The following is a 14617-nucleotide window of genomic DNA, read 5'->3' on the forward strand; positions in this document are numbered from 1 at the left end:
AGGGCTGATTCTGGCATCAGGCATGCCCTCTCCGGCTGGGCAGCGGGAGCTGGGGCGGCTGCAGGCAGGGCAGGGAGCTGCTGAGAGTTTGGGGCAGCACCCTCCTGGGCAGTGCCGGTGCTGCGGGGCTTGGAGGGCGCGGGCTCGGTGCCAGATCCTCAGCCACCCCATGAACCCCCAAACAGGGATCCCTGGGGCAGGCAGTGCTGCTCGCAGCCCCTTACAAGCCACCCGGGCTCGTCTCTTCAGAAGAGATGGGCTCAAAGGATGAACAAAGCACCCTTGGGGTTCAGGTGGGAGTGGCTGGTTCAGTCCCAAATTCCCATGGGATGGAGGTCATTATCAGACCAATCCACTGTACAAAGACCAGAAAAGCAAATACTTTGACTGCTGCAGGAAACATCCTTCGAACACTGCCAGGTTCCTTGTCACAAAGCCTGGTGGGCTGTTTTCTTCTCCCACCTCTGTGTTGTGTCAGCGGCTGTGTGAGACTGCAAAAAGTGCAGAGCGTTTGTCCTTTCCTTTCAGGATGCCCTTTACCTGCCTTTTAAAAAATGTTTTTCAAGTCATGCCCTTCCTGGAAAATCTGTGTGTAATTTTCCCAGTTATGAAAAAAACTTAGTTAGGTTTCTGGTGTGCAAAGTGCATTTTGTGCATTTCTGAGTTGGTCAGACTTTACCTGTTACATCTCATCTTACATTTAAGTTGCCTGTTTATAATACCGAGGTTGAAAGCGTAGTGACACACAGATTCAGAGGCTACTGCTAGGTTGACAGATAAAATGGACCTGGCCTGTTTCTCCTGAGGACAAGTGGCACAATCTGACTTGTGTTCATACACTAACCAGAAATTACTGCTTTAATGATTCACCTTACAGCAGTGGGAACCCTCAGGTTCCTATTTCTTCCCAAGTACAAGGTACAGCCTTTTCAAATAGCACCTCTGCAGTGGCTGGAAGGACTAGTTCAGCTCAACAACTACAGAATGGCATTTTAAGGAAACCTGAAAACTAGGAGGACTCAGTTAATAACTATGGCATCTGAAGGGAGGTAGCCTCCTGCCTAGGTCAGAAATGGGCAGGGTGATGTCTTCTTAAATCATTCCAGGTAAAACTGTATTTAGACATGGCTTTTTCCTCAAACTGTTTGCTTTCTACCTCCTTGCTGGGAGCTGTAATACATCCATGGTGCAGCTTTGCTTCACAGTGTTTTTCTCTGCTCCACACCTGTTTGTGTTACCCACTCCGTCTCCAAAGCTGTGATTTACCAATAGCAGACTCGGGACTGATCCAAAGAAAACAGGAATTACTACTATTGCAAATCTAATGTATAGGTCTTTAGGTTTTTTGGTTGGGTTGGTTTGGGTTTTGTTTGTTTGTTTTGTGCTTTTTTCCTGCACGTTGCTGACTTGATTCACTGTTACTGGTCATTAGCCACTCTGGGACCCTGGCTGGATGATTTTCTAATGGCTGATGGAATCAAAGCAAAGGGTGGTATGCAATGTTAGCAGTCTTATGTAGCTGCTGAACTAAGTCCACCATAACGGATCTTGCTAATTTTTTTAAAAACCTGCGTATCTGCACTCGTGCAAAGCGGAGTCCGGATTAGCAGCCTCTGCCCTCACCCACTTTCCCCCTGGTAACTTCACAAGCTGCAAGGAAAAAGACCCTCGCCTCCTCCGAGGGCACTGGCGTGTGTCTGGGCTTGCAGGGACCGGCCACCAGATGACACTGTTACCCCTAAGAATTAACTCGCACCGGAGCGGGTCCCCAGAGCAAGGGGTGAAGGGGCGAGGTGGGTGCCTGGGCAGCTTTGGCAGTCCAGTGCCCGCTCCCTTGGCCACCGTTACTGAGCAGGGACTGTCAGAAAGACAAATTTTGTGACTTAACTGCCGCAGTTCACTGCAGGTAGACTGCAGTCATGGCTGTGTTTTATAGACGTTAGGTTTCATTTATTTGCAGATGAACCTGGACCAAAGGATAGCAAATGAGACAAGGTATTTCCAAAAAGTGCTGAGAATTATAAATTGATCCCCATATTCCAGTTTACCCGTCCAAAGTAAATCCTGCTGATTCGGAGATGAAATCCAATAAGGAGTTTGGTTTGCAAGTAGGGGTACAACGCCACAATTTTTCAAGCCTAAAATGCTGCTATCATCACTTTCAGCTGCTGAAAATGTCATTGTAATAAAAAGTTATTCTTTTGTCAAAGTTTCTCTTTCTTTTTTTTTTTCATTTTTTCCAAAATGAATAGTGTGTCTTATCTGTTCCCTGGAGCAAACTGAGGCTCTTCCCCCATTAACCTTTGGGATGGAAAAGCCAAAAAGCCTCAGCATTCTCCTTTCTGACACACTGCCTTCTCTTCTGGGCTTCATCCTGCCCAGGATCAAATCCCTTCAGAGCTGCATGACTACTCACAGCTTGCTTTTTTTTTCTCCTGGATTTCAGGTGGCCCCTGAGACGAAAGCAGTCATGAAGTGGTTGAGATCTATCCCATTCGTGCTCTCTGCCAGCCTCCATGGGGGTGAGCTGGTTGTGACCTATCCTTACGACTATTCAAGGCATCCTATGGAAGAAAAAATGTTCTCCCCTACACCTGATGAGAAGGTAATATTGTTTTTGCAAGGTGAGCATATCGATATGGCTTTCACATGTGGAACTATGGAAACTTTTTCTTTTAACAAGTAACAAACTTTGATTTATTTAGATTGTATACATGTGTGTATATGTATGCATGCAAGTATGTATTAAATAGGTAATAAATCACACGTTTGTATATATAATGCCTGTATATATACATATATATAATATGATTTATACACTTATTTAATGTGCTTTAAAATATAGGATCATTTACATGCTATCAGCTTGATCTGTAAAGATTTATCCATATTTTGTGGGGCCACACATGATTTCACAAGGCACAGGTTAGGAAAAGCCAGGCTTTTACTATTTAAAGGGTGTAGGCTGTGATATTTTTACCACTGATTTCCAGAAGAAAAGGAACAAGCCTGACCAGCAGTGTTATTTTCTGTTGAAATCTGTAGGAAAAAAAGAAAGGCCGGCTGCCATATGGTGGCAGCCTTGTAACATTTATTCCAGGTCAGATGAACGGGAATGGTTTTCCCCTTTCGTCCCTGGAAAGTGCCCCATTTGGGACTCACTGTAAATCTTCTGTGAAATTTTTTGCCATCTTTCCTATTTCCCTTTGGTTTCCTCAATCTAGTATTCATTGCCGACATGCCCGCTAGGAGAACAGCTAGTTTTTCAGCCTTCTAGCATATGCTAAAAGTGTCCCTGGCCTCTTAAGAAAAAGTGATTCTTTATATAACAGCAGTTGAAAATAGTCAGAAGTTGATCTTTGACTTGAAGCATCCGTTATCTTTGAGCATATCTTTGGGCTGACTACTTCTAAAGTGACAGTTCTCACCAGCACATATTAAATATTTAAATATTTATGACTACTAAACTTTTTCTCTATCAATCCATTTCTTCTGAGCTGTAGGATACCTACTGACTATGCATGTATGACAATGATTTAGCAGTAAAATAAACTAGGCACTGCACAGTAAAAAGAAATATCTGGTGGGTGGTAATGAAAGAAACTCTTGGTGAGGACTAGGGCAAATCAGAAACCTGTGCACTTATATCCCATCACCTGGGCTAGGGGTATTTTGATTTACACGTAGATGGTGGAGGAATATGGCCGTGTGTGCCTTATCAAGCAGTTCAGCTGTGGAGCAGCAGTCCCTCCATCATCTCCAGTCAGGGACAGCATGTGTGTTTCGAGTGAAACGATGCAGTCACACAGACAAAGTGCTCCATCCCCATGCAGTACACAGGCGGGCAAGTGTGAATGGCATCCCTGGTATGCGATAGTGTAAGACAGATGACCTCACACCGGTGACGGCTGCAGTCAGTGGCTGCAAAGCCTGGGAAGTTAGCTGCAAACTTGGAAGTTTAAAACCTACAGGGGAGGGCTAGGGCTGTCCTCAATTAAAACCACTTTTTCAAATGAGTCAGTACAGGAACCTTAACAACATTATCAGTATCACTTTAAATTTTGCCCAGAAAGCTAAAAACTTGTACCTGTGAAGTGACAGGCATTTAAGTAATGTCATCTGCAGCTGCTGCTGCTGCTGGGGAACCTGCGTCCTGAAATACAGCAGCTTGTTTTACCTGCCACACATTAGCCATAACCGTTGTTCTGACTGCTAAACCATCGAATTTGCAGTGCAAGGAGAAATTAGGCAAGTTTGTACCCTTGGCTGCAGCCCAGGGTGAAACGCTGCAATGCAGATAATGGCCAGAAATTTAAAAATCAAATTCTGTGATGTATATTCAGACCACGTTCCCCTGTTTGAAAATACATCTGGGTGCTGCCACCTCCCTGTGTCCCCCGTGGTGTATGTGTGGTAGCACGAGGATTCTCTTGGCACCTGCTCCAAGACACTGCGGATTTCAAGCCTCTTTAGCCTCCATCACAGCCTGGGCTGGTACCTGCTGAGACCAAGGAGTCTCAAAGCTGGACCATGTCCTTACACTCCCAATCTTGCATCTGGTTCAGCCCACCTAATCCAGAACTTTCCCATTTTTCAGCTTTTGCGGAGATGGATGTTTTTAGCAGGCTTTTGTTGTTTTGTGTTACACAAGAAGCTGCATTGATGCCTGCGCTCAGTGGAGCAGAAAGTTGCACACCAAGTCAAATGCATTCCCTTTGGTGAATGGAAATACTCCCTTCTGTCCCCCTAAAAAAGCCAACCTGTGGCAGTCGGTGGGGTAAAAGAGCTGGCCAGGGTAACAGAACCGACCTCATTTTACCAAATGAAGGATCAAGGATTCCTCTGGGGTTTTTTCCCTTTTTGTTCCACTTTATTACTCCTAAATGTCAAAGCTTTTTTGAGGTCCGTGACTAGTCATACATTAGCTGCGAAGTGATAATAAGTGTATTGGTATCTGAGCACACTTCAGCTTTTCTTAATAAAAGGCTTTACTTTTTTTTTTTTAAATCAAGTTCACTTGAATTTGGATTTCTCACTTTCTCTTCTCACTACTACCCATCTTCTTTCACTTGCACTAGTGGCCAGGCAAAAACCTTATGCTTTTTTGTGTGAAACAAGAGAAGAAAGACTTGGTCACTGGAAATAAAATGTCTGCAGATGTCTTTGGGAAAGGTGAGGAACATACTCCTAAGTCACATAGGCACTTTCTAAACTTTTAGCAAATATCTTCCACAGAAGTTTCAGAACTGGGACCCAAATTCCTGTAGAACTTAAAGATATTAGGCCTGGCCCTAAACTATTGGCAGTAAAAGTTCTCCTTAACATAATTAATTAACATCCATTTCTTTGCAGCAGAACTTTGAAGGAGACTTAATTGTCTGAAGGAGACTCAGACACATACAAACTCAAACAACATGCAAAAGCATTTTATATAAAGTCAGGATTTTCAATGTCTGGTCATCAGAAGCATTTTGGTAAATTGTCTTTACACATACACTTGATTACCTACCTGATCCCATAATTGGCTCAGCTCTGTGATTATTAGAAACATCCGTAAATATTAGATCAAAGTTGTGTGCTTAATCATTTTGGTCTTTATCCTTTATGACAATATCAAAGATGAAGTTTTAGGATCACTTCTAAAAATAGGATTTTAGCCACCCAAGTTCTTGCACATATTATCTTAAGCAATATGCAATGAAACTCATGATGCTGAGTATTAGGATCTAGTAGCATCTGATAATTGCTGTCATTTCAATGTTGAAATCTGAATTTATAGCTTTTGTAGATGAGGTTCAAATAAACAAGAAGGAGAGGGGGGATTTCTGTACAAAGTTTGAATAAACATTGGAGAAAAATGACAGGAACCTGATTCAAAGAAATGGTACAGATCACTGTTGCTTCTTCTGTCTTCACTACATGTACCTGTCATTTTTCCTTTCTGGGTGGTGACTCCTCTGCTCTTCATCAGTGTCAACACTCTTAGGAAATCAGTGGTGACATCCTCCATCACCACATTCTATCCTTCGTTTTTTAGGAATGGTTTCTGCCCCACAAAGAAGCAACTGTCATTGAGATCAAACTGGCAGGTTGTCCTGCGTGAGTGATAAGTGCAAAGCAAATTGACACTGTCTATTTTAAACAGCAGCAGCCAATGCGAAGATTTGGTTGGGCTGAGGCTGGTGTAGGTATTTTTGAAAGGGTAAAAATAGAAAGAGCTAAAACATAATGGAGAGACCTAATTTCAGCTTTAAAACCTGGGACTTGAAGTACAACCAAACATGCCCTCTACCCCTGCCCCAGATGATAGGTTGAAGCCAAGTATCACAAAATCCAATTTAATGTTGTCTCTGGCTAAATGTATTGGGTTGCAGAGAAGGACCCTGGAGAAGAAGGCAAGTGAAAACTTCTTGGCAGAATATCCTTTCACAGAGGTTCACACACTCCATCACCCTCGAGGACAGAGGGTGGCTCATCATCTGGGCTTGCAACAGCAATAGTTACTAGCAACAATGACAGCGTTTACTGTTGGTAAAAGCAAATGTATTTCAAACCCTTTTGTTACAGATGTTTAAAATGCTGGCTAAAGCCTACGCAGATGCACATCCAGTCATCTCGGACCGATCCGAACTTCGTTGTGGCGGAAATTTTGTGAAACGCGGAGGTATTATAAATGGTGCTGAGTGGTACAGCTTCACTGGAGGTAAAACCACTTTACCATCATATCAAGTGAGGTAAAACCTCTATATGACCTTTATGAGACACAAGGGTTTGAAAGAAATAATTTTATTCATTTCAGTTTGCTTTCAGGCCAGACCCCTGCAAAATGTAACTTGTATGGGATTTAAGTAGCAAAATGTATGTTGGTAACATTTAAATTCAGATACCGTGGGATGTATTCAACCCTGATATGACCTGAGGAAAGTTAGCAAGTTATACAAGGGTCAAATTTATTATTGCATATAATATTCTAGTTTTCAAATCTGAAATGTAGAAATGCATGCTTAATGCTATGCTCTCTTTCCTTAGCGGCTTGAATTTGAATCCATCTTGCAGACTATGCAGGTGCTGCTTTTTCAATCTGTTTACACAAACTCTTTTTCAGGGAAAACAACTGTGACAAACATCCCATTCATTTGTGCTTACGTTGCTAATTTGATTTCCCCAATAAGAGTATTTAGTTTTCTTCAGGATTCCTGAAGTACTGGCATCATGAAATATCAGTATTCATAAATTTTCAGCAGTGCTTCAATTGTCTTTTCAAGTAGGACTCAGCTGGATCCCCAAAGAATTATGTTGAAAATAGGCATTTAGAAAGCTTCGGGGCATGAGTGAGAATTAGGTTTAAATATCTTCGGCTTACATTCTTCTGAAAATTATATCCAACGTCTTTTGTACAGAAATGGTTTTGAACATACTAATGGCAAAAGGTCATCTCTTTGCTGGTGACCCTTGGCAATCACCTCCAATACAGCCGATTATCCAATTACCATGATTAACCAATCCTTATCGCTCTATTGCTACTTCTTGGTCAGGTGAATAATAATTTTAAATTATGCTTTTTCTACTGAAAGAAGTGTCGTTGTCATTAGTTAATTTGTAGTTGAAGCGAGTTGTAGAATTCTGAATTTGTTGAATACTTTTTATATATTGGCCATGCACACTCTTTACAATATATTAATCCACACCCACAGGGACCGCATTCAGCTAACTGCAACAGCAAAGCTCCAGCTAAGGGTTACATGGCTTGTTCCTGATCTCTCCTTTTTCTTTTTAAACTTATAGGTATGGCAGATTTTAATTACCTTCACACAAATTGCTTTGAAGTTACCGTGGAGGTAGGATGTGAAAAGTTTCCTTTGGAGGAGGAACTGTTTACAATCTGGCATGAAAACAGAGATGCCCTTCTGAATTACATGGAAATGGTATGGCTCTGCTTTTACAGACCTTTGGGTTTACAGTTTTTCTTTTTCATTCTTTGTCAATCTTCGTTTCTTTACAGTTTCCCTGGTTAGTTATTGAGATAGCACTGAATCAATCATCACACTCCATCAGGAGCCCCGGTGCCTTGGTTTGTCTAGCAGGACACACAGATAATACTTTGCCTATATTGCAGGAAGGATGGAGATTGAGGACTGTAAAGGCCTTGAAAACAGTGAGAAAGAGGATTGTAAATACTTTATGCAACATTATAAATCAAGTGTCCAAAATGTAATGCTAGAGAAAACCCACATATTCAGAAAAATATGAATCAACCTTTCTCTTGAAGAATAAACCAAGATCTGCTTTCCAGAGAGCTTCCTGGAACTTTTTCCTTTCCATATTCTATGGTTTTGGCCCAAACCCTACTGCACGGCAACAGGAGATTTAGATTCAACTAAAATGGGGAGGTTCTAAGTATCTTGCTAGAAATGCCTTTTCCACACTTTTCAGCTTGATTTCTTTATGAAAGTAAGTACAAAATATCTGAAGCCTGATCTTCTAAAGGAACAACTGTATGTCTGTGAGCATTAAAACATGCCATTTAAAAGTCATTTTTAATAATAAGTTTAAGCTGAACAAAACCAAATACCTCACTGACAATAAGTAAGTGAATACAGAAACAGAAGTTGCTCATCTTTCTCTCAGCCATTAGTAGATTAGCTTTCTGTCATGCCTTATTTTGATAGAGTACGCAGTAATTTAAATTTGTTAGGAGTGTTTTTATGGCCTTTCTAAGCAACCTCTTGCTACTTGTGGTAAGTATTATCATTCAATAAAGTCTACAGTACAGACCACCAAACTCATTTCATTTTACAGCTGTCTGATGAAAATGAGTTTTAGTGAATCCAAATGGAGCTGGGTTAAATCCATATATATTGCAACTGAAGTCTTCAAGATGTAAAGATTTTTATAGTGTGAGATACTGTAGAAGTCTATGCCGGAAAAGCTTTTTGAGTAAATGCAGGACAGTAAGCAAAACAACTTTGTAGATAAGGATGACTGAATTACTACCGATAAGGATTAAGTCTGCCATAACCAATTCAAACTTTGCTTATTCTGATATATACCAGGCTGTTTGGTGTGTGTACAAATCTACTTGGCTTAACACGCAGAAGTAGAATTCATTTTCATAAACACCAATCTCTTCTCCCTGTCAAAAGCGATATCAAAACACTCTCCCAAACTTATGTGACACAGACTTGAGGCAAAATGAAAAATAGTATATTTACTAAAGCAAAACAAATCAATATTGTTAAAGAAATTTCAATTTTGTCATTTTTATCCTGTCATGTTGTAATTGCAAAATTATTATTGAAGTTGGATGAGGTCATACTACTTTGAGTACGCCTACACCGTAAATTAAATTTGGGTCTGAGATGAGTCTTCTGACCAGATTTACCCACTATCCATATGATAAATCCTCAAGTCCATGCTGAAAAGCAAATTGCAGTGCTTCATCATAATAGTTCTTAAGGGACAGTTTTCAAGCCCTTATACTGAATTGCTCCTAAACTCTCCAGTGAATGGCTCCACTCAGTACAGAACGGCTGTTTAACAAGAACAGTGACAACACAGCCTCACCTTAAATAAAAAACTGTTGTCACTAGGCTAGACTTTTTTTTTCCAGCTTCATATTAAGAGGTACTGTAAAGTTGGATATTTTAATGTTTATTTTTAAACATCTCTATATTCCAACAAAAAAGCAAATATATTTTTTTCCATTATTTTGATGCTTTGTTCTTTTTTCTGTTCTTCTTTTGTGAGAAAGGATAATGGGGAGGGAAAAATGAGAGGAAGAGAAAGGAGTTGGGGAGGGAAATGAAGTAAAGAACAGCTCAAGTTGATTATAGCAGTTCAGGGAAAAAGTTGAAATGGAATTACTTTTCATTTAAAAAGGTCATATAGAGTTTCCCATAGAAAATGTTTTCATTTTAGGAGGTTGCAAAAAAAGAACCTTAAGAGGTTTACTGTTTAAATACTTGGATTTTTTTCCTGTTTTGGTTTGTTTTATTGAACTTCAAATATAGTGAGCTCTTTGTGCACCTCCCTGTATGACAGAATTCACATCGCTCTTTAGTTTGTCACCAAGCACGTTTCTCATCAGCTCTAGCAGCTCTGTTCTGTGCTTGTAGAGAAGCGAAGAAAGTTATTGCACACACTGCTATCATGACATTCTGACATGTATTGAAGTGTAGGCAGCAGAGCGATGATGAGTCCCAAGTAGCTAAAGAAATGCCTTCTTATTGTGTATAGAGCATCAGATGTTTTTTAAAGCCTTAACTTTTCATTTCTTTTTTGTTCTGGGTCTAGGGTAGACATTCAGAAACAGTCTTTAAATATTGTGGTCAGATCATGAGGTGCCAGTGATCTGTGCAGAGAAGGGTTGCTCAGTGCAGAGCCACATACCTAGCCCAAAAAAGCTCTTGTTTGGTTATCCCTTTCCGTCAGCCCCCTTGGAGCTCCCAAAATAGAGGATGTGAGCTGAAGGGGCATTACTGCCCAAGAGCCTCTATAATGGGTTGAACATCTTGAAAGTTTTTTCCTTTCTACAGGGGTTTTTCTGGAAGATGAGTAGGTGTTACTGTAATAAATGACTCCCATCTAACTTTGCTTTGCTTTGTCAGGTTCATCGAGGGATAAAAGGAATTGTGTCTGATAAGTTTGGCAACCCAATAAAAAATGCTCGTATTTCAGTCAGGGGCATCCAGCATGATGTCACCACAGGTAATATTTTCAGTTTGAGCTTTTTTCTGGGGCAGGATGAAAGCACTGAGAGCTTAACCTGCAAAAATCTTGTCGTATTTGATAGCAATGGCACCTTAATGGAGAATTGAAGGCTCAGCTGTGGGTTTGTTTCTAGTATAACAAGAGAGAAGACATGTCAAACTGGCTGTTGAGTCTGTCATGTCTCTGGGATGACTTAGTCCTTGCCGTTGAAACTTCTGCCTAGAACTGTCTGCTGCTCATCAAATCCAATGTGTCTTCAATGAGATTCAGAAATCCACCTTAGTTTCATGTTTGGGGGAGTATGGCAATAGCCCTGCTCAAGGGCTGTAACTCAGCACGTGAAGGTTCAGAGCCCTGATAGAATAAGTTAGTTGAAATATTGTGAGCATAAGGTGTAGAAATTAGAGTAGGATCCACACTGACTTTAACAACTGGAATAACTGCAGTGATTGAAGGACCTGCAACCTTTTTTGTTCATGTGGAAAAGCATAAAAGTATGCAATTTTTGGACTACAGTTATATCAAATGCAACAAACTAGAACGTTGAATTATGTTCACTTTATACCTGTCGTCAGCTGGTAAACATGTATCGAGGCATATGCAACTGTTAATTTTCACAGTCATAAAGTTCTGAGCTTTTAGGCTCCCACTGAAATCAATGCTCTCATTTTATTATTGATTTCAGTTAGAACAGGGTAGGCCATAGGAGTGCAAAATAGAAGACATGAATGGTAACATTTTGCTCTAATGATAGTTGTTGAATCAATTCGGCAAGTCAGAATGGTTTATAATGTAGTGGATGCTTTCCAGCTTTAAAAACCCCTAACATTAGAGGGGATACAATAGTGGAGATGATGCAGATTCTTGAGGCTGGTGGGAGACTCTGGCATGAATTAGGGTCATTTTCAAACTTCTTCCCAGACAATGGCTTTCCATTGGCAGTAGACCTTTAAAGAATTAGGAATTAAATAAAAAATGTGTTTACATTGAAGGAAAAAGGAATATTTGTTCTTGAGTTAGGTGGGGTTAAGAATGTTGTATGATTAAAAAGCCTTTTAATTTCAGTGTTAAAAAAGACTGAGAAATTCCATGAGAAAATAGCATTAAAGCAACATTAACTGAGCTAAGAAACTTACCATTCAAAATAAAGGAAATATAAAATGAAGAATACATATTCGGTTTTAAAACTCCCTGCTTTTGCCTGCAGGCTCTAACCTTCAGCTGGAGGAAATTCACACCCATTTTACACTAATGGCAATTTATACCAGCTGCAGCTCCAACTCCATAGTCTTACATGCTATAATGTCTGCAAAGTAATTGAATGTAATATAATAAAAGCAGGGATTTCTTAGCTCCTTAGACATGCTATATATATATATTGCTGCCTGGATTCTGCTTTCACTTTCTTAAGTTTCACATAGTTTTAAATTCATTTGATTTCTTTGGAGTTATTCCTTGTACCCCTGGGAAAGCAGCATGAAGGAAAGCTTCCCTTCCCTGCGATACAGGCAGAGCAGTTACTGACATTTTGTATGTGAATTTTACTCCATTAGCTCCCAAAAGCCAGATTTTCGCAGGTGGAGCCCCTTTTTGTCATTCAAGAGTTTGCATCTGAACTTTTTTCAAAACCCAAATCAACATCTGAGAACCCTTCAAAACCTGCCCCCTGAACGCTTGTGCACGCACGTGTGTGCGAGTATGTAGCTGTAAAGGACGCAAGGCTAAAAACTAAGCTCGGTTTTGCTGTGCCTTTACCTTACCTAAGCTGCTGATGGAGACTACTGGCGACTCCTGCCTCCAGGGACATACATAATCAGCGCCCAAGCGGCGGGATACAGCCGGGTGATGAAGAGGGTCACCCTTCCTGCCAAGATGAAACGGGCCGGGCGAGTCGACTTTGTCTTGCGACCTGTCGAGGCTTGGCCCAACAAGCTCCTCCGCCGCTCGATGGAAGACCCGTACGACCCGTACGACCCGCTGGAACTTTTTGACCCTCACGCCCAACACGGGCAGCCGGAGGCTCGAGGTGGGTCGCCGCCGGGCAGGGAGAAGCCTTGGTGGTGGTCTTACTTCAGCTCTCTAGACCTGCACAAGCCTCTGTGGCTGCTCAAGCAGCGCTGAAGGGTGTCGCGGCGCTCCGCTCGCCTCGCTCAGCTGCCCTTCCACCCCACTCCAGACGCTCTCACTGCTCTTGGCAATATTTAAATCTGTTTCGTTTGAAAATATAATGTTAATTCAGGCTCGCTCACTACTTTTGTTTTCTCTTCACGCGCAGCTGAGTATGTTCAAGTGTTTTTATATATTAAAAACAATGGTGCGCACCCGTTCGAAGGCCAGGTTTTATGCAGTTTTTTTTCTTGGTAATGCTCTGTACCTCTGCCCATGTAGTTAACCACCACATTCATTATTTATTAGGTTCTAAGTACCTGCAGGAAAATATTCCTGCTCCTTTAGTGCATTTTTGTACATGTCTTAACACATTAATGACTATATACTAAAAATAACTTTCAGAAACATTCGGAAAACTCTTTTCTTTCCTCTTTTTACACTATTTTAGCGTATTAAGTTCAGTTCATTAGCTCTTTTAATCATTAAAAAATCAGTAAGAATTATGAATTTGGAAATAAATCTGCATCTGAACAAGTAACATGTTCAGTAGGATGGGCTGCTCATAGGCAGGTTAGTGTCAGTAATAACATATTTTTCCTGCTCCAGGGAGTCTAAATATCCAATCTTTATGATGTTTAAATGTTAATATAATTTGAACAGGTTTTAATCTCTTAAGCAAATATATTTTTAATCTATTTCAGCAAAATACTGAAAAATACTTTTACTGCTGGAAATGCACACATCCATGAGATAATTTGTGAGGAATTTAGGTTGAAATGCAACATATTACACTAAGGTTGTTAACATCATGTACTGTTTTGAGTCAATGTCCTTGTTAATGAAACTCGTAGACACTAAAGAAATCACAAACTTCTTTTCAAGTTGGGTAAAGCTAGGTGAATAGCAGTCTTGCAAGATGCTGTCCTCTCTCAGACATCGGAATCCAAAAATATCCTTAATTTTGATGAAACACATAGGCCCACACTTCCTTTTGGCTTGAACTGGTTAATGAACTCTATATACTCACAGTGTTTCCTCTTCTAAATGCCAGAGTGTGTGAATAGGGTGATTGTTTGGAGCTGATGTACTTACTGCAGGAGCTGCTGGGTTAGCTGTCTGGATTACCCTTTGATTTCCAAAAACTTTTTTGCTCATCTCAGGTAAAGAAGCCCACATTGCACAAATCCTATAGTCTGTATGCATATATCTCACACAATAATTGCGCAAGACCCCAGAGATGAATGATCTTAATTCTGCAACCAGATGCTGCACATGCCTAAGTACCTTATTCCTAGTTGTAATCTGATTTAAGTTAGGAGTCTGTTATTCATGTGCTTGAATGTCTGCAGGTCTGGAGACTATATGAAAATGAAAGAAAACAATTTCATAGCATTAACAAAAGGTAATTATATGGGAGTGAATGTACCGCATGCACATGGATAAGTGTTCCTTGCCCAGGCTTGCCAAGTTAAAGAAACTCTGAATCCTAAATATGCCAAAGATAAGCGAGCAAGAGATACACCTCCAGACTTTATTTCCAGTAATAAGTATTACTATTGTCTTCTGTGGTCATTTTTTTTCAAATCCGCTGCCCTGTGAAAACAGTGGTAAAGCTAAGAAAATTAGAACAATATGCCAAACTGATGGCTATTAGCTGCCCTTTTTATGCACATAATGTCTTGCACACTTAGAAAAATGCTTTCTAGAAGTATTTCCTAGATTCTCCAAGGGCTATTTAGAATTTTTTCAAGTAATCACAGTAAATCCAAGCCCACTGAAATGCAAAACAGAATGACGG

The 14617-nt window shown here is 40.5% G+C and overlaps 1 protein-coding gene across 1 annotated transcript in view; it reads left to right on the forward strand.

Annotated features, from left to right (window-relative positions):
- The window catches only part of CPZ (carboxypeptidase Z), a 36181-nt gene extending 23026 nt beyond the window's left edge, over positions 1-13155 (forward strand). The window contains exons 7-11 of the mRNA XM_069794599.1: positions 2447-2605; positions 6568-6703; positions 7786-7925; positions 10608-10707; positions 12476-13155. Of these exons, the coding sequence (XP_069650700.1) occupies positions 2447-2605; positions 6568-6703; positions 7786-7925; positions 10608-10707; positions 12476-12831 (891 nt within the window). The 3' untranslated portion in view covers positions 12832-13155. The remainder of the gene's footprint in view (positions 1-2446; positions 2606-6567; positions 6704-7785; positions 7926-10607; positions 10708-12475) is intronic.
- Positions 13156-14617: the final 1462 nt, after the last annotated feature.

Source organism: Haliaeetus albicilla, chromosome 1 (assembly GCF_947461875.1).
Source record: "Haliaeetus albicilla chromosome 1, bHalAlb1.1, whole genome shotgun sequence".
Lineage (NCBI taxonomy): Eukaryota > Metazoa > Chordata > Aves > Accipitriformes > Accipitridae > Haliaeetus > Haliaeetus albicilla.